General features: G+C 40.0%; 1 protein-coding gene across 2 annotated transcripts in view; it reads left to right on the top strand.

The window, feature by feature from the left end:
* Window positions 1-4,982: 4,982 nt before the first annotated feature.
* Window positions 4,983-18,164, top strand: part of PSMC6 (proteasome 26S subunit, ATPase 6) — a 22,524-nt gene continuing 9,342 nt past the window's right edge. For both annotated transcript variants that reach the window (XM_017512404.2, XM_017512403.2), the window contains exons 1-10: window positions 4,983-5,137; window positions 6,150-6,229; window positions 6,324-6,363; window positions 6,592-6,644; window positions 9,307-9,374; window positions 9,613-9,727; window positions 12,059-12,146; window positions 15,864-15,925; window positions 16,012-16,135; window positions 16,775-16,836. In XM_017512404.2, the coding sequence (XP_017367893.1) occupies window positions 5,011-5,137; window positions 6,150-6,229; window positions 6,324-6,363; window positions 6,592-6,644; window positions 9,307-9,374; window positions 9,613-9,727; window positions 12,059-12,146; window positions 15,864-15,925; window positions 16,012-16,135; window positions 16,775-16,836 (819 nt within the window). In that variant the 5' untranslated portion in view covers window positions 4,983-5,010. The remainder of the gene's footprint in view (window positions 5,138-6,149; window positions 6,230-6,323; window positions 6,364-6,591; window positions 6,645-9,306; window positions 9,375-9,612; window positions 9,728-12,058; window positions 12,147-15,863; window positions 15,926-16,011; window positions 16,136-16,774; window positions 16,837-18,164) is intronic.

The raw sequence follows: 18,164 nt of genomic DNA, 5'->3' as shown, positions 1-18,164 counted from the left end.
GAGTGCCTGTAGTCCCAGCTACTCGGGAGGCTGAGGCAGGAGAGTTGCTTGAACCCAGGAGGCAGAGGTTGCAGTGAGCCAAGATGGCACCACTGCACTCCAGTCTGGGTAAAAGAGGGAGACTCCATCTTGATGAATAAATAAATAAACAAAAAAATAAGAGGAAACTTTTCATTCTGGGAAGTTCAAAACAATTTTACAGGCCAGGCACAGTGGCTCACACCTGTAATCCCAGCATTTTAGGAGGCCGAGGTGGAAGGATCACCTGAGGTCAGGAGTTTGAGACCAGCCTGCCCAAAATGTCAAAAACCCCGTCTCTACTAAAAGCACAAAAATTAACCAGGTGTGGTGACTGTAATCCCAACCTGTAATCCCAGGGTGCCTGTAATCCCAGCTACTCAGGAGGCTGAGGCAGGAGAATAGCTTGAACCTGGGAGGTGGAGGTTGCAGGAGCTGAGATTGGGCCACTGCACTCTAGCCTGGGCAGCCAGAGCAAGATTCCATCTCAAAAGAAGTTTGTGTCAATAGATTACTGTATTTTTTTTTTCTTTTGAAGTGGAGTCTTGCTCTGTCTCCCAGGCTGGAGTGCAGTGGGTAATCTCCGCTCACGGCAATGTCTGTCTCCTGGATTCAAGCAATTCTCCTGCCTCAGCCTCCCAAGTAACTGGGACTACAGGCATGTGCCACTACGCCCAGATAATTTTTTTGTATTGTTAGTAGAGACAGGGTTTTACCATGTTGGTCAGGCTGGTCTCGAACTCCTAACCTCAAATGATCTGCCCACCTCAACCTCCCAAAGTGTTGAGATTACATGTAGGAGCCACTGTGCCCTGCTGGAACTCTACCTCAACATCTCACTGCTTAAACATAGACATGTTCAATTGAGTGCATATTTGTAGGTATTTGGGAGTGGACATTTGGGATGAAAAATTCCTAAAAACTTGAGTGTTGTGGCCAATGTTGGAGCAAAAGTACTTGCTACTTGCCTATTTGATACTGTTTCCCAATTTTTCTCTTAAAAAATAAATCTCACCGGGTGCGGTGGCTCAAGCCTGTAATCCCAGCACTTTGGGAGGCCGAGGTGGGTGAATCACGAGGTCAAGAGATCGAGACCATCCTGGTCAACATGGTGAAACCCCGTCTCTACTAAAAATACAAAAAAATTAGCTGGGCATGGTGGTGCGTGCCTGTAATCCCAGCTACTCAGGAGGCTGAGGCAGGAGAATTGCCTGAACCCAGGAGGCGGAGGTTGCGGTGAGCCGAGATCGCGCCATTGCACTCCAGCCTGGGTAACATGAGTGAAACTCCGTCTCAAATAAATAAATAAATAAATAAATAAATAAATAAATAAATAAATAAATCTGTTCCTGTTGTATTTGTTATCTATCACTGTGCAACAAATTACCCCAAAACTAAACGGCTTTAAACAACAAACATTTATCATCTCATGGTTTTTAGGGACCTGCAATTCAGGAGCAGCTGAATTGAGTTGTGTAACTCAGTCTCTCATGGTGTTGCAATCAATAGTAGGGCTGCAGTAATCTAAAGGTTTGCCCAGGGCTGGAGGATCTCTGCCAAGAACTGCTCACTCATATGGCTGTTGGCAGAAGAAGGTCTTAAGTTCCTGGATGGCTGTTTCTTGCCATGTCGGTCTCTCCATAGATCTGTTGATGTGTCCTCATGCCATGACAACTGGCTTCTCCTACAGGGAGTTAGCCAAGGGAGAGTCAAGGGGAAGGCTCAATACTTTTTGTGATCTAGGCTCCATCATTGCATGTCCACTTTATTTATCAAGAGCAAGTCACTAGGTCCAAGGAAGAGGAATTACGCTACACTTCTTGAAGTGGAAAGTGTCAAATAATTTGTGTACATATTTTTAAATGACCACACCCATCTGTGCCGAGTTATAGGAAAATAGATTGAGAAACTATCCTTACATGATTTTTGAAGGTCTACATCAATCTTATGACTGTTTGTTATGACATCACTTTTAATGACTCCAAAATAAACTAAGAGATGCATTACCTTCTTATATCTCTTTCACCCTATATGTTCTGATTTTCATTTTTTGGTCATATTTGTATTTTTCTCTTTTCACTTTATGATATTTTAAGTTCCTTGAGTACTGGTCACATTTCTTAGTCTTTTTATAATTCTTCTCACCTATCTTAGTGCCTGACACATTCATTCATTCAATATACATGTATCTCTTTTACTTCAGACACTGGGCTAGACACTGGGAATACAATCAGGAGAAAGAAATAGTCATAGTCTTTGTTTTCTGAGGGGTTACAGTCCACTAGAGGGAAAAGACTCTAAACATTTAGTCACATTAAGAATATATAATTACAAGTTGAGCTACGTTTTCAGATGGAGAGAAATACAGTCTTATAGGCATGTATCAAAAAGTAACAGAGCCAGGCACAGTGGCTCACACCTGTAATTCCAATGTTTTGGAAGGCCGAGGCAGGTGGATCATCTGAGCTCAGGAATTCAAGACCAGCCTGACCAACATGGTGAAACCCTGTCTCTACCAAAAATGCAAAAATTAGCCGGGCATTGTGGCACATACCTGTAGTCCCAGCTACTCGGGAGGCTGAAGCTGGAGAATCGCTTGAACCCGGGAGTTGGAGGTTGCATTGAGCCGAGATCGTGCCACTGCACTCCAGCCTGAGTGACAGAGCGAGACTTGGTCTCAAAAAAATAAAATAAAATAAAATAAAAAGTAACGGGGCTAGCGTAGGCATAGGGAAACTAGAAGAGTCATCTGAAGTTGAAATGCTGCCAGATGGGTGAAAGAAAAAGAAAAAGGGTCAAAGTAGTTTAAAATATTCATGTGATTAATGCTAAAATAATCTATCAGTATGTGCTCAGAAAATTTGTTAAATTGAACCAAACTGAGCTATCTTTTTTTCTCTGCCTTGTCCTCTCTTCTTTACCTCTTGATGTCAGAGGTGACATATTCTGGTATCAATGGACTAGTTTGACCAGAGTAGTTCTAAGTGAGTGGGAGAAGAGACTATCTCTGCCCAATCCATCTTCTTTGTTCATTGTATACTGCAAGAACCCAATCGTATTTAGAAAAATAGAATGGATGGCCGGGCGCGGTGGCTCACGCCTGTAATCCCAGCACTTTGGGAGGCCGAGGCGGGTGGATCACGAGGTCAAGAGATCGAGACCATCCTGGTCAACATGGTGAAACCCCGTCTCTACCAAAACTACAAAAAATTAGCTGGGCATGGTGGTGCATGCCTGTAATCCCAGCTACTCAGGAGGCTGAGGCAGGAGAATTGCCTGAACCCAGGAGGCGGAGGTTGCGGTGAGCCGAGATCGTGCCATTGCACTCCAGCCTGGGTAACATGAGTGAAACTCCGTCTCAAAAAAAAAAAAAAAAAGAAAAATAGAATGTAATCTTCACACAATGCCCATGAGAATTGTTTCTAATAAATTTGAAGGCAACCGTTTTATGTGACTTTGGGTCATTAATTTAAGTAAATTTGTACTTTATTTGTATATTTAGGATATACATATTTAAACTAAAACATTCATGGCCATTGGATAAGATAAGATCAAATGGAATCTATCTTGAGAATTTTACTGATTTTTTTTGAGACAACAATTAATTGTCCCCAGGAACAATGATGGCAAGAGGTATAGCAATGAGGACCTGTACTGCAAAAATTGGGGTCATTACAACTCTTGAACTCTTTTCAAAACTACTCTTTAAAAGAACACTATTGAGTACTTACTATGTGGCAGATGTTGTGTTACCAGCTTTAGGTACATTATCCTATTGAATATTCATGACAACCCTATTAGATAAGTGCAATTATTATGATCATTTTACAGAGATATTGAGGGAATATGAAATTTTCCCCAAATCACAAAAATCTGAAAATTGGCCAGCCGTGGTGACTCACACCTGTAATGTCAGCACTTTGGGAGGCTGAGGCGGGCGAATCACTTGAGGTAAGGAGTTCAAGACCAGCCTGGCCAACACAGTGAAACCCTGTCTCTACTAAAAATACAAAAATGAGCTGAGCGTGGCGGCAGGCGCCTGTAGTCCCAGCTCTCGGGGGGGGCAAGAGAATTGCTTGAACACGGGAGGCAGAGGTTGCGGTGAGCCGAGATTGCGCCACTGCACTCCAGCCTGTGTGACAGGAGCGAGTCTCCATCTCAAAAAAAAAAAAATCTGAAAGTTCTATCAGACTTCAAAGTTCCTGCCTCAGCCTACTTCCGCATCTTTATCTTGTACCCCACATCTCTACAACCCACCCGCTACTGGTACCATTGGCCTTTCTGCTCCTGGAAGTGAGCCAAACTTTCTACCCACATCCCGCCACCCCACGCCACTCCAGGGCTTGTGCTTTCTGTTTCCTTTGTTTAGAAGGTTTGCTTCAGTTGTTGCAAGGCTGGCTCCATCTCATCTCAGATATCTGCACTAGATTAATTCCTCCCACCGTACTTCTCACCGTGTTTTAATTCCTTCATAGTATTTGCTATACTCTGAAGGTTTTTTTATTATTTCCCACCAAATCATAAGCAGATCTATTTTTAATACCTCATTCACTGACTGAATGGATGAATAAAACTGCCTACTTTTCCTGCACGTGGAGGTCTTGGATAGGACTGTGTTATACCAAAGGCCATCTCTGTTGTGTCGACAGGCCATCGGAACTCTTTTGAGGTATTACACATTTCCTACTTCACTTCCATCTCATTTTATTACACAGCCTTTTATAGTTCCGGGACAGCAGTGACTTAATACTGAGGCCTCTCGGGGGAAGACCGGGTAACTGCGTCCTGCTTTACCCATCTCGGCCTGCAGGGGACGGTGTGGGCGGAGTCCCCCTTCAGTGTACGCCGGCGTTCTAGGTGAACCGAGACATAGAGGTGGGAGAAGCGGAGTAGAAAGGCGGGGCCAACCGGAAGGGGCGGGTTCATGGGCAAACCCACCCTTCCAGGTCGGGTTTCGTCCCTCGCCCCGCCCCTTCCCCCGCCCGGACGGCCATGGCCATTCCCGGCATCCCCTATGAGAGACGGCTTCTCATCATGGCGGACCCTAGAGATAAGGCGCTTCAGGACTACCGCAAGAAGCTGCTTGAGCACAAGGAGATCGACGGCCGTCTTAAGGAGTGTGAGTGCACCTTTCTTTCCATGTAATCAAGTGCCTCGACTCGCTTCTGCCTCTGACAAAGTAGAAGCCTTTGGCCGAGCCCGGTAACCGAGACTTAGAGATGACCAGGCCTCGGTCCAGGGACAAGGCGCTTTGTCATCCGGCCCTGAGCTTGGGGAGCAGCACTCCTTCGTGTGTAGAAATGGCCCAGTCCAGTCCAGGTGACAGAACATCTGCGGCCCTGAAGTGGAAATGAAAAAGAACTAGAGGAGGAGTGGGAAGAATTAGGCCGATGATGTTACTCAGGTTAGGGTGCAAGGAGGGCAGTGTTGCTGGAGTCCTGGGACTCGAAGAGGGGAAGGCGCTTGAGTCAAGGAAGCTCAAACAAGAGATGAGGCTCAGGGAGTCAGCTTGTTCTTGGAGGTGAAAGACGGCCGCAGAGCTTAAGAGAGAAGGGTTCCAGTTGTCACAATAACCCACATTGTCTTTTGTCGTGTTTCCTGTTCTACTGTATCAGGCATACAAATTTCGCTTACCTCCTGAGTGCTTAACTTTTTTTTTCCAGTGCATTTTCATTGAAAAGCATGAGTGGTTTAATTAGATGAAGGAGGACCGTAACTGATTCTGTAGAGAACTGCATTTTTTGACTTGAGGGTAGAATATCAGAGAAGAATCCAAATGAGTAGGTGAAGAGGTGTGGAAGGGTTTAACTAACTGATTGTCATTCGGATTTGTAGTCGCAAATCCTAAGTGTCAAGTTGTCAATATCTGTTAAGAATATAACTTAAAATGTGCTTAAACAAGTGTTGCCCATCAAGAAAATAAAATTACGGTGCTTTCTCTGAAACATTTTTTTTGTTGTACATGCCACCTACTCATTACAAACAGCATTGTTTCTTTTATGGTTTGAAATAGTGAATGTGAAACTTAGGTAAAGTGAAATAGACTTAAGTAAACACTAAAGTGATATTTAGCGATTTAAATACATTAAGATTACTGTTCAATTAAAAATGTTCAAATTGTATTATTTCAGTAAGGGAACAATTAAAAGAACTTACCAAGCAGTACGAAAAGTCTGAAAATGATCTGAAGGCCCTACAAAGTGTTGGGCAGGTAGGTAATGGAGTTTGGGGATTAGAGGGTGATGGTAATTTGCTTTTTTATTTAGGTGTTGCCAAAAAGTAATGCTTTTTATTTTCTTCCTTAGATTGTGGGTGAAGTGCTTAAACAGTTAACCGAAGAAAAATGTGAGTGAATTAGATTAGTAATTAGTAAAGAAACAGCTCACCTCTCTCTAACTTTTGAAATACATAATGACAATAATGCAGAGAGAGAGTATTTTTGCATAGACTTAAGTTTGTCTTCAACTATTGTCTTCTTGTAGGACAGAAATAAAACTAAGCCCTCTATCAATGTGGATATGTATTTTTTTACTTTCTGTTTTTCAATTACTTCTTTTATGTTTTTTCTTCTAGTCATCGTTAAAGCTACAAATGGACCAAGATATGTTGTGGGTTGTCGTCGACAGGTAATACTTTTTATTTGTATACTGCTTGCTGATTGACAAAAGCAGTTTCATGTAAGTTATTGTCTCTAATTCTTGAGGCAAACAGGTTGGGCATTTATGCCCATAACTCACAAGGATGATTTGTTCAGACATAGCTAGTTATTAACAAAGCCTGAATTCAAACCATAGGCTTTGACTCTTGGCATTCTCTACTTTCTACTGTATTACATTGTCTCAGTCAAATCTATTAATAGTGACTTAGAAATCAGTGTTTTAGAACTGGAAAATAGACATTTTATTTTAATATCTTTTTTGTGTGTGAGAGAGACAGTTTCACTCTGTCACCAGGCTGGAGTGCAGTGGCATGATCTTGGCTCACTGCAACCTCCAACTCCCTGGTTCAAATGATTTTCCCTGCCTCAGACTCCAGAGTAGCTGGAATTACAGGCATGCCACACTAGGCATGCGCCACCACGCCCAGCTAATTTTTTTTGTATTTTTAATAGAGACTGGGTTTCACCATGTTGGCCCCGATGGTCTTAATCTCCTGACCTCGTGATCCACCTGCCTCAGCCTCTTAAAGTGCTGGGATTACAGGTGTAAGCCACCACACCTGGCTTTAATATCATTTTTAAAGAGGACTTAAAAGTATTAGATATGATCAGTTACCTGTGTTTATTTAAACATTCAGAACTGTTACTGATAAGACTCTACCGTGGCCTAAGTTAATTTTGTATGTCATTTAGATTAGGGTAGGGCAAGTTGAAATAATTCTGAATTTTATTTTACAGTTATTAAAGATGCCTACAAATGACCTCAGGTCATTCAGTAGTGTCTGAAATCAATTTATGTACCATAGGAAGTGTCCTTAGGTAGGGACTTCTTTTAAATTCATTGGAAAAGCTTTCTCTGTGTAATTGTCATTTCGGGTTCAGATTTTATTTTATTTTATTTTTTTATGTATTTATTTTTTTTTTTTGAGACGGAGTTTCGCTCTTGTTACCCAGGCTGGAGTGCAATGGCACGATCTCGGCTCACCGCAGCCTCCGCCTCCTGGGTTCAGGCAATTCTCCTGCCTCAACCTCCTGAGTAGCTGGGATTACAGGCACGCGCCACCATGCCCAGCTAATTTTTTGTAGCTTTAGTAGAGACGGGGTTTCACCGTGTTGACCAGGATGGTCTCGATCTCTTGACCTCGTGATCCACCCACCTCGGCCTCCCAAAGTGCTGGGATTACAGGCGTGAGCCACCGCGCCCGGCCTTCGGGTTCAGATTTTAAAACAGTCACAGGACGTGGCTGTAGGGGAGAATTTAATCCAGGGAATAAATCTCATATTAAGATTTTGCCTAGTATATAAGTGGTTGACATTTTTTAAGTCAAACTATTAGATACCTAAACTGACAAGGGGCTTTTATGTCCCTTTCAGGGCTTTCTGGATGCCAAAAGTTGGCATTAAGATATTTCAGGTTGCATGAGGACAAGACAATATTTGAAAACTAGAAAACATTAGAAAAGCCAAGGTTGAGTATCCCTTATTCAAAATACTTGAGCCAGAAATATATTTTGGATTTTGGCTTTTTTCAGATTTTAGAATATTTGCATTATATTGGTTGAGCATCCCTAATTAAAAAATCCAAAATTTGAAATGCTCCCATGAGCATTTTCTTTGAGCATCATGTCAGCACTCAAAAAATTTCACATTGTGGACCATTTTGGATTTTCAGATTAGGAATACTCAACTTGTATTCCCTATGGATGTAAACATTGAAATAGCTTCATATTGATCTCTACTCTTCTTTTTCCAAGTAACCTTGCTTTTTAGCAGTTTTTTTCCTTAATTGTTATATTAATCCTAGTGTTTTGCCTATCTTCCTAAATTTGAAGCTCTTTGTAAAATCTTGTGACAAGTTGTCAATAATTTATGATTCTGAAATTGTATTGGCAAGCAGTTTTTTAAAACTATTAATAAGTAACTTTGTCTTTGAAAAGTAACAACATCCTGAGTGTGAGGCGAATCTATTAGATGCCATCTAATTTTAGGCAGATATGCCAAGAAATTATTTAGTGTGATTCAACCTAATGTGTAATGTGCTGAGCATGTGCCTGTAATGTAGCAAAGGCATGAATGATGGTTGCTGGGCTTGGGCTTTAATTTTAAAGCATTTTAATACAAATCTCTAAGTGGATACAGTGCATTTCCTCCTACTTTCATGATCACGTAACACACATTCTTCCCAGAAGCTATACATTTCAGAATAAATCTGATGAGCACACCTTTATTTATTTATTTTTTATTTTTTTTCTACCTAACCAGTGTGCTAAGAGCACACCTTTAAAATGCTTCCCTTTCCTTTCCCTAAAATGTACACTAATGAGTTTTTCTATAAATGCTTTGGTAGCAATTACCACAGTCAATATACTATTGCCTCCTCAAACTTTGTGTATTAGTCATTTCACATTTCATGCTGAGATTACACAAAGGTGCATTGTTTTAAGGGGCAGGTGGAAATCACTTTAAATTACTTATTTTATAAGCCATTCTGTTAGCATGGAGTATATAATCTGACATTTGTTCTCTCTGAAGGGTAAAAATGAGTATTTGGCTTCTAAATATTAAGCTCTTGTTAGAGTGATACTCCTTTTTTAAGTGTTTATGTAATATTTTTTATTTTGCAAAACTAGCTTGACAAAAGTAAGCTGAAGCCAGGAACAAGAGTTGCTTTGGATATGACTACGCTAACTATCATGAGGTGGGTTTCTGATTTTATTTAGTCTACCTTTTATTTTCACAAAGGGAGATTTTTCTCTGAGATATATGCTTCTTGAGATCACTGAATATTTTGGCAGTTTTTCCCTTTTGCTAGTTTTTAATTAAGCACATCTTTATAACATCGGCTATAGGTGCTTGCATGAGCAAGTCATTTATACGCTATCAGGCTGAGAGAAAATATATATTTCAAAAGAAAAATACATACCTTTTCATTCTAGATATTTGCCAAGAGAGGTGGATCCACTGGTTTATAACATGTCTCATGAGGACCCTGGGAATGTTTCTTATTCTGAGATTGGAGGGCTATCAGAACAGATCCGGGAATTAAGAGAGGTTGGTATTGTGTGCTTTGTTCTCTGAATTTAGCTAATAAATACTACTAGTTTTAGGGTATTCAACAGGAGAAACAGGATGAAAAAGTACTTTTTGTCTAAATGGTAGTTAAGAATATTATGCATTTACTATTCTTGCCAAGAGAATAGCACTGAATTTCTAGCTGTGAAAATTACTGTTTTTTTTTTTTTTTTTCCTTTTTTGAGATGGAGCTTTGCTCTTGTTGCCCAGGCTGGAGCACAATGGCACTATCTTGGCTCATCCCAACCTGCGCCTCCAGGGTTGCAGCGATTCTCCTGCCTCAGCCTCCTGAGTAGCTGGGATTACAGTCATGTGCCACCACACCCAGCTAATTTTATATTTTTAGTAGGGAGGAGGTTTCTTCATGTTGATCAGGCTGGTCTTCCGACCTCAAGTGAGCCACCCACCTCAGTCTCCCAAAGTGCTGGGATTACAGGTGTGAGCCACTGCACCCATTCTATTGGTGTTTTTTAATTTGGAGATAATTTGGCGTTAGAAAAATCCTGCTCTTTTTGTGGCAAAGGAATGGAGAAAAAGCTAAGAATAATTGATGTAATCTGATACCATGTGGTTTTGATTATCATAAGTTACTTGGGTCAGAGCATATTTGGATTATGTGTGTGATGAGTTTTTTCCATAACCTCATTAATACTATCTTCCCACTCTTACAGAAGAGTAGGGTACCTGTTCCTTAAATATTTTATTTTGTTAAAGCTGTTTGCTACCATTCAAGAAAACCACTAGCTTTAGGATTGTCTTAAATCTTTTAGGTGAAGAATCAAATCAGGATTGCCATACTTCATTGCACAGACAGCTGCTTAACTGTTATCTGTAAAGCAAATTACATTGTCCTGTGGATTTCATCCTAAATTAAGCTGTGCCTATTTAGGAGTTAATGGGAATAGTTGGAATGTCTTACATCATTTGATTTAAGCCTTAAGCCAGTTGTTCTTATTAATTTTCTGGAACACTTATTAAAAATAAAGATTACTGGGCCCTCTGAGTGGTTTTGATGAACTACATTGGGGGTAGACACAGGAATTAGCATTTAAACAAGCATTCCAAGTGATTATAAAACCAAATTTTTCTTTGATGATAGTTGAAGAAGCACTGGTCTAAGTATTAAAAAAAACAGTTCTCACCTGTATTTAATGAAAGGGCAACAGAGGAAGAACAAGTGCTTCCTGGAATGGTGAAAATTTGCTTTCAACAGTGATTTGCTGCATTAGCCATAGGAGCAGAGAGAATCACATGTATATATGTGGTACCGTTGACTGTCTGCAGAGACTTGACTGACAGATTAGAGTATTGATTTCTTTCTTGTGGCTTTTCCCAGTCACACTTGATGCACATATGGACGTACTTTTTTTGGTTTTTTTTGAGACAGGGTCTGGTTCTTTAGCCCAGCCTGGAGTACAGTGGAGCAATCTCGGCTCACTGCATTCTCCACCTCCTAGGCTCAAGTCATTCTCCCACCTCAGCCTCCCAAGTATCTGGGACTAAAGGCATGTGCCACCACACATGACTAATATTTGTAGAGACAGGGTTTCACCATGTCATCCAGACTCTTCTCGAACTCCTGAGCTCAAACTATCCTCCGGCCTTGGCCTCCCAAAGTGTTGGGATTTACAGGCATGAGCCATCGCACCTGGCCCAACACAACTATTCAATAGAAATTTCTCTCTTGAGTAACTGGTACTATAAATAACTTAAATTGGACTTTCAGATCCTCAGTCTTTCTATTCTCTGCTTCCTTGAATCAATCTTGAGAGCAGAACATATTGTTCTTTGAAAGCTGCTATGCAAAATACCAACAGATAAAAATGTTATATACCTTTTCTTTTGGTATAAGTTATCAAATCCATCTCCCATTTTATAACTATTTTGTGTTGTATTTTCAAATTCAAACTGGTATAGATCTTTTGAGTTGTATTTTTTGTTTATATGTTTTCATTTGACTTAACTAATTTTTTTGCGGTGTAATTTTTCATTGAAGTATAATTTACATTCAAAAAATGCAGATTCTAAGTGTACATTTCAAATATGTTTGAACAAGTTATATATCTGTGTAACCATCACCCCAATCAAGTGTGTGGTTTATTTAAAAAACATTGAAAGTTTTTAGATTTAAGCGATCTTAAATCTATCTTAAGCAAAACCTCTTAATATAGATGGTTTTAACTATCGTGGAAGTCTAGATCTATTATAAATTATGATGTGTACACCTAACTAATGATATTGGACTTAAAGTATTTGAAAGTACATTAAAAATCTTGACAAATTTTAAGAAACATTCAATGTCTTTTCTAGGTGATAGAATTACCTCTTACAAACCCAGAGTTATTTCAGCGTGTAGGAATAATACCTCCAAAAGGCTGTTTGTTATATGGACCACCAGGTTGGTATTGAATTATTTCTACTCCATCAATAAAATGAATGAATTAAGGAATAAAAACAATTGGCCAGGCAAGGTGAGTCATGCCTGTAATCCCAGCACTTTGGGAGGCCAAGGCAGGCGGATCCCAAGGTCAAGAGATCAAGAGCATCCTGGGCAACATGGTGAAACACCATCTCTACTAAAAATACAAAAATTAGCTGCGTGTGGTGGTGCGCGTCTGTAGTCCCAGCTTCTTGGGAGGCTGAGGTGAGAGAATCGCTTGAGCCGGGGAGGTGGAGGTTGCAGTGGGCTGAGATCGTGCCGCTGCACTCCAGCCTGGGCGACAGAGTGAGACTTCTTCTCAGAAAACAAAACAAAAAGCTAAAATGTTGTTTGACTCTTTCACTGTGTTGACATTTGTGCTGATGGTGCAAGAGCAACACCGGTAAAATTAAATTACTTGCACTGTAGCCTGAATCAGTGTTAAAGGCACAAAATAGTGCTAGTTAGTAGCCATTGTGTTCTTGATGGCCACATACTTGCAGTGTAAAAAAAAAAGTCAGTTTAAAGTCCTTGGTGAAACAGTAAAAATTATTAATTTTTTTAAATCTTCATGTTTGGGTAATATTTATGTTCTTTGTGGTGAAATGGAAAATATATATAAAGTACTTCTGCTGCATATTGAATAAACTAGTTGTCTTTAGAAAAGCACTTGTGCAGTTTATTTAAGTTGCCAGCTGAATTTGTTGCTTTTTGTGGAATACTATTTTTACTTGAATGGACTATTTACAGACATGCTATGGTTATCAGACTGGTTACTGGTTATTAGTTATTGATTACTCAGACTGGTTTTTGGTTATTTGGCACACATTTTTTTAAAGTGAACAAATTGAGCCTGTCATGTTAAACAACTAACATCATCTGTTGCCAGTGATAAAATTTGAGCTGTCAAGTGAAAATCAGAATTTTTAAAAACATGTATCTGACATCTTGTGATTGACAGCTTTTTCTTTCTTTCTTTCTTTTTTTTTTTTTTTTTTTTAGACAGAGTCTTGCTCTGTCACCCAGGCTGGAGAGAGCAGTGGTGCGATCTCGGCTCACTGCAACCTCCATCTCCCAGGTTCAAGTGATTCTTCTGCCTCAGCCCCCTGAGTAGCTGCGACTATAGGCACGTGCCACCATGCCTGTCTAATTTTTTGTATTTTTAGTAGAGGCAGGGTTTCACCATGTTAGCCAGGATGGTCTCCATCTCCTGACCTCATGGTGCACCCCACTTGGTCTCCCAAAGTGCTGGGATTACAGGCGTGAGTCTGTTGCCCAGACTGGAGTACAGTGGCATGATTATCTTGGCTCACTGAAACTTCTGCCTCCTGGGCTCAGGTGATCTTTCCACTTCAGCCTCTGGAGTAGCTGGGACTACAGGTGTGTGCCATCATGCTGGGCTAATTTTTGTATTTTTAGTGGGGGCAGGGTTTTGCCATATTGCCCAGGCTGGTCTTGAACTCCTGAGCTTAAGCAATCTGCCCACCTCAGCCTCCCAAAGCACTGGGATTACAGGCATGAGCCACAATGCACAGCCATGGCAGCTTTCTAAAATATTAATAAAGACGTTTCTGATGAGATAGTGGTGAGAATAACAAAATGTCTTAATATTGCGTAATGAAAAATGTCAACATTTGGAAGATTTGCATAACTCCCTGAACCAGTAGTTTCCAAATAATCAGTGCTTGATGTTAAAATATTCTTAGGTAAAAGATCCAGTCAGTGTGGAGGATAGACCAACGTATTTTAGTGTAACAGAAGTTTCTATCATAGCCCATATTGTAAGTAGATAGTTATTATGAAAAAGATGAACAATAACAAGTGTTTGCAAGGATGTAGAGAAAGGAGAACGCTTGTACACTATTGGTGGGAATGTAAATTAGCAGAGCCATTTTTTGAAAACAGTGTGGAGGTTTCTCAAAAAACTAAAAATAGAATTACCATATGATTCAGCAATCCCACTTCTGTGTATTGAAGGAATTAAAATCAGTGTATCAGAGATATCCACACTCCCATGATTATTTTTCAATAGCCAAAATACAGAAACAGCTTAAAAATTGCCCATCAATGGATTAATGGATAAAGAAAATGTGGTAAATATACACAGTGGAATACTATTCAGCCTTTAAAAAGGAAACTGCCATTTGTGACAATATGGATGAATCTAGAGGATGTTATACTAAGTGAAATAAGCCAGACACAGAAAGACAGCTACCACATAATCTCATTTTTATGTGGAATCTTAAAAAATTGAACTCATAAGGCCGGGCGCGGTGGCTCAAGCCTGTAATCCCAGCACTGTGGGAGGCCGAGGCAGGTGGATCATGAGGTCAAGAGATCAACACCATCCTGGTCAACATGGTGAAACCCCGTCTCTACTAAAAATACAAAAAATTAGCCGGGCATGGTGGCGCGTGCCTGTAATCCCAGCTACTCAGGAGGCTGGGGCAGGAGAATTGCCTGAACCGGGGAGGCGGAGGTTGCGGTGAGCCGAGATCACGCCATTGCACTCCAGCCTGGGTAACAAGAGGGAAACTCCATCTCAAAAAAAAAAAAAAATTGAACTCATAAAAATGAGTAGAATTGTTACCAGAAGTTGTGGTGGTGTATGGGGGTAGGGGAGATGTTGGTCAAAGGATATAAAGTTCACTTAGGAAGAATAAGTTCTAGTGATAGCATGGTGACTATAGTTAATCATGTGTTAGCTATTTCAAATTGCTAGAAGTAGATTTATAATGTTCTAACCACAAAATAATGAAAAGCATATGATGTGATGGATCTGTTGATTCATCTGATTTAATCATTCCTCAATATATACATATAATTTACCCTATAAACAGTTTATTATCAATTTAAAATTGGTTGTAAAAAGTTAAAACACATATTTTCATTAAAATTTTAATATTGACAGCAGAAGTACTTTGGAAGTTTTATTTTATTTATTTTTTATTTTTTGAGACAGAGTCTCACTCTGTCACCCAGGCTGGAGTGTGGTGGCATGATCCCACCTCACTGCAACCTCTGCCTCCTGGGTTCAAGGGATTCTCTGCCTCAGCCTTCTGAGTAGCTGGGATTACAGGCGCCTGCCAACATGCCCAGCTAATTTTTGTATTTTTTTTTTTTAAGTAGAGATGGGGTTTTACCATCTTGGCCAGGCTGGTCTTGAACTCCTGACCTTGTGATCCACCTGCCTCGGCCTCCCTGGGATTACAGATTATAGGCGTGAGCCACTGCGCCTGGCCAGTACTTTGGAATTTTAAGTGAAAATTCTATTTAGGATTTAGCTTTCATTTCGGAAGACTTGCCAAACAATTATATTTTTAAAAGGATTCAAAAATTTGTTTCTCATAGGCTGGGTGTGGTGGCTTCTGCCTGTAATCCTAGCACTTTGGGAGGCTGAAGTGGGAGGACCACTTGAGCCCAAGAATTCAAGACCAGCCTGAGCAACACAGAGACACCCAGTCTCTGAAAAACAAACAAATAAGCAAAAAAGACTTAGCTGTGTGTGATGGCACATGCCTGTGGTCCCAGCTACTTGGGTGACTGAGGTGGGAAAATTGCTTGGGCCTGGGAGGTCAAGGTTGCAGTGAGCTGTGATCTCGCCGCACTCCAGCCTGGGTAACAGAGTGATTGCCTATCTCAAAACAGATTTTGTCTACCTTATCATCTAATTAAGACTTCTTTTGTCATTCTTAGGTACGGGAAAAACACTCTTGGCACGAGCCGTTGCTAGCCAGCTGGACTGCAATTTCTTAAAGGTAAAGGGAAGATTATTTTGTACTTACTGAAATTTAATTTTACTTGAATTGTCTTATATTTACCTTACTGTTTTTTCTTTAATCAGGTTGTATCTAGTTCTATTGTAGACAAGTACATTGGTGAAAGTGCTCGTTTGATCAGAGAAATGTTTAATTATGCCAGGGACCATCAACCATGCATCATTTTTATGGATGAAATAGATGCTATTGGTAAGAATAATACTCTTTGAAAGTTTTAGGACCTTTTTTTTTTTTTAATGTAAAAGAACCTTTTTCCCCCTCTCTTAACCTAAAATTGTTACTTGTATGAAGTAAATACCACAGTGAATTAGGTGTTACTGTAACCAGTTTTAATAAATAACCTTTCACGGCCAGGTGTGGTGGCTCAACACCTGTAATCCCAGCACTTTCGGAGGCTGAGGCAGGCAGATCACGAGGTCAGGAGGTTGAGAACATCCTGGCCAACATGGTGAAACCCCATTTCTACTAAAAATACAAAAATTAGCTGGGTGTGGTGGCGAATGCCTGTAATCCCAGCTACTCGGGAGGCTGAGGCACGAGAATCGCTTAAACCCAGAAGGTAGAGGCTGCAGTGAGTGGAGATCGTGCCACTGCATGCCAGCCTGGCGACAGAGCGAGACTCCATTTAACAATAATAAAATAAATAACCTTTCACTTTAACAAAATGAGAAATGTTATATGATTCAAGTCTAACTTTGTCAGCATAATTTTACTCTTTTAATTTTTATCTTAATGTTTCGAGCCACAGACTGTTATGTTCTGTTTCCTTAAATGATGGTGATAGAGGAAAAGAGTAATGCATATAAATTTCCAAACCTACAATTTTAGGTGGTCGTCGGTTTTCTGAGGGTACTTCAGCTGACAGAGAGATTCAGAGGACTTTAATGGAGGTAATATTTGGTAAAGGGGGCTTATAAAGAAACCAGTGTTTATTAAATGAAGAACTGAACATTGCATGTTTGAAAGTCAAAATATATACAACATTTTAAATGAAATATGAAATTTGAAAATATTGACAGGAACAAACATGTGTCTCTAAGAAAATGACTACTAGAAAATAAGACTATCTGCCAGATTCTGTTTGGTGTATACTTGTACTGTTCTGTGTTTTTTGAGCAGATCAGCCATTCAAATATTTAAATTGATTCTTATGAATGTGATCTTGTGGTAGTTTTAAGACATTTTATGTAATGGTCATATTAAGACTGTTGGCAATAAATGAGATATAATTATGAGGCTGCTCTAAAAAGTATTTTCTCTCACTATATTGCTGAGACTGAGGCAAGTAAAATAATTTTCATAACTGAAGAAGATAGATGACAGAATGAAAGAATGCGCATAAAGCCTTCCTCCAGTTTTAGCTTTCCCCACTCCAAATTCTGTGAAAGTGATAGCAAGAGTCCAAATAAATTTTCCCATTTGAAATAGAAACTAGGTAGCATTGGTAATGCAGTGTCAAATTCTTTCTTCTTATGAGTATTTGAAAAATCTCTTTTCATAAATTATAAAGATCTGCTCAGAAGATGCATAGCATTTTGAAATTATAAATTCTCTTAGAAACCTTAAATTGAGATATTTAAAAATGACACAAATATTTTATTCAAGTAACTAATATATCATCAACTAACACATATTGTCAGACTAGCTATATTAGAGTTTGTTAAATACAGTAAAGCTTTTTTATTTGTACAAGAAAACTTTAGAAATTGAAAATAATTTTTTTGTGTGTCTTTCAGTATTTCTATGTACAGTAGAATTATTTGAAAAAATAGGCCAGGTGAATTACTTGAAAAAATAGGCCAGGCGCTGTGGGTCATGCCTGTAATTCCAGAACTTTGGGAGACCCAGGTTGGCAGACCATGAGATCCGGGCTTTGAAGACCAGCCTGGCCAACATGGTGAAACCCCATCTCTACTAAAGATTCAAAAATTAGGTGGGCGTGGTGGGGCGTACCTATAATCCTGGCTACTCAGGAGGCTGAGACAGGAGAATTGCTTGAACCTGGGAGGCAGAGGTTGCAGTGAGCTGAGATCATGCTGTTGCGCTCAAGCCTGGGTGACAGAGTGAGACTCCATCTCAGAAAAACAAATGGTAGTCCCTACTACTCAGGAGGCTGAGGTGTGAGGACTAGTTGAGCCTAGGACGTGGAGGTTGCAGTGAGTGATGATCAGGCCAGCGCACTCCAGCCTGGGTGACAGAGTGAAACTCTGTCTCAAAA

The sequence above is a fragment of the Cebus imitator genome, unplaced genomic scaffold (genome assembly GCF_001604975.1).
Source record: "Cebus imitator isolate Cc_AM_T3 unplaced genomic scaffold, Cebus_imitator-1.0 Scaffold472, whole genome shotgun sequence".
NCBI classification, from domain to species: Eukaryota; Metazoa; Chordata; class Mammalia; order Primates; family Cebidae; genus Cebus; species Cebus imitator.
This window is presented reverse-complemented; position numbering and strand designations above follow the sequence as displayed.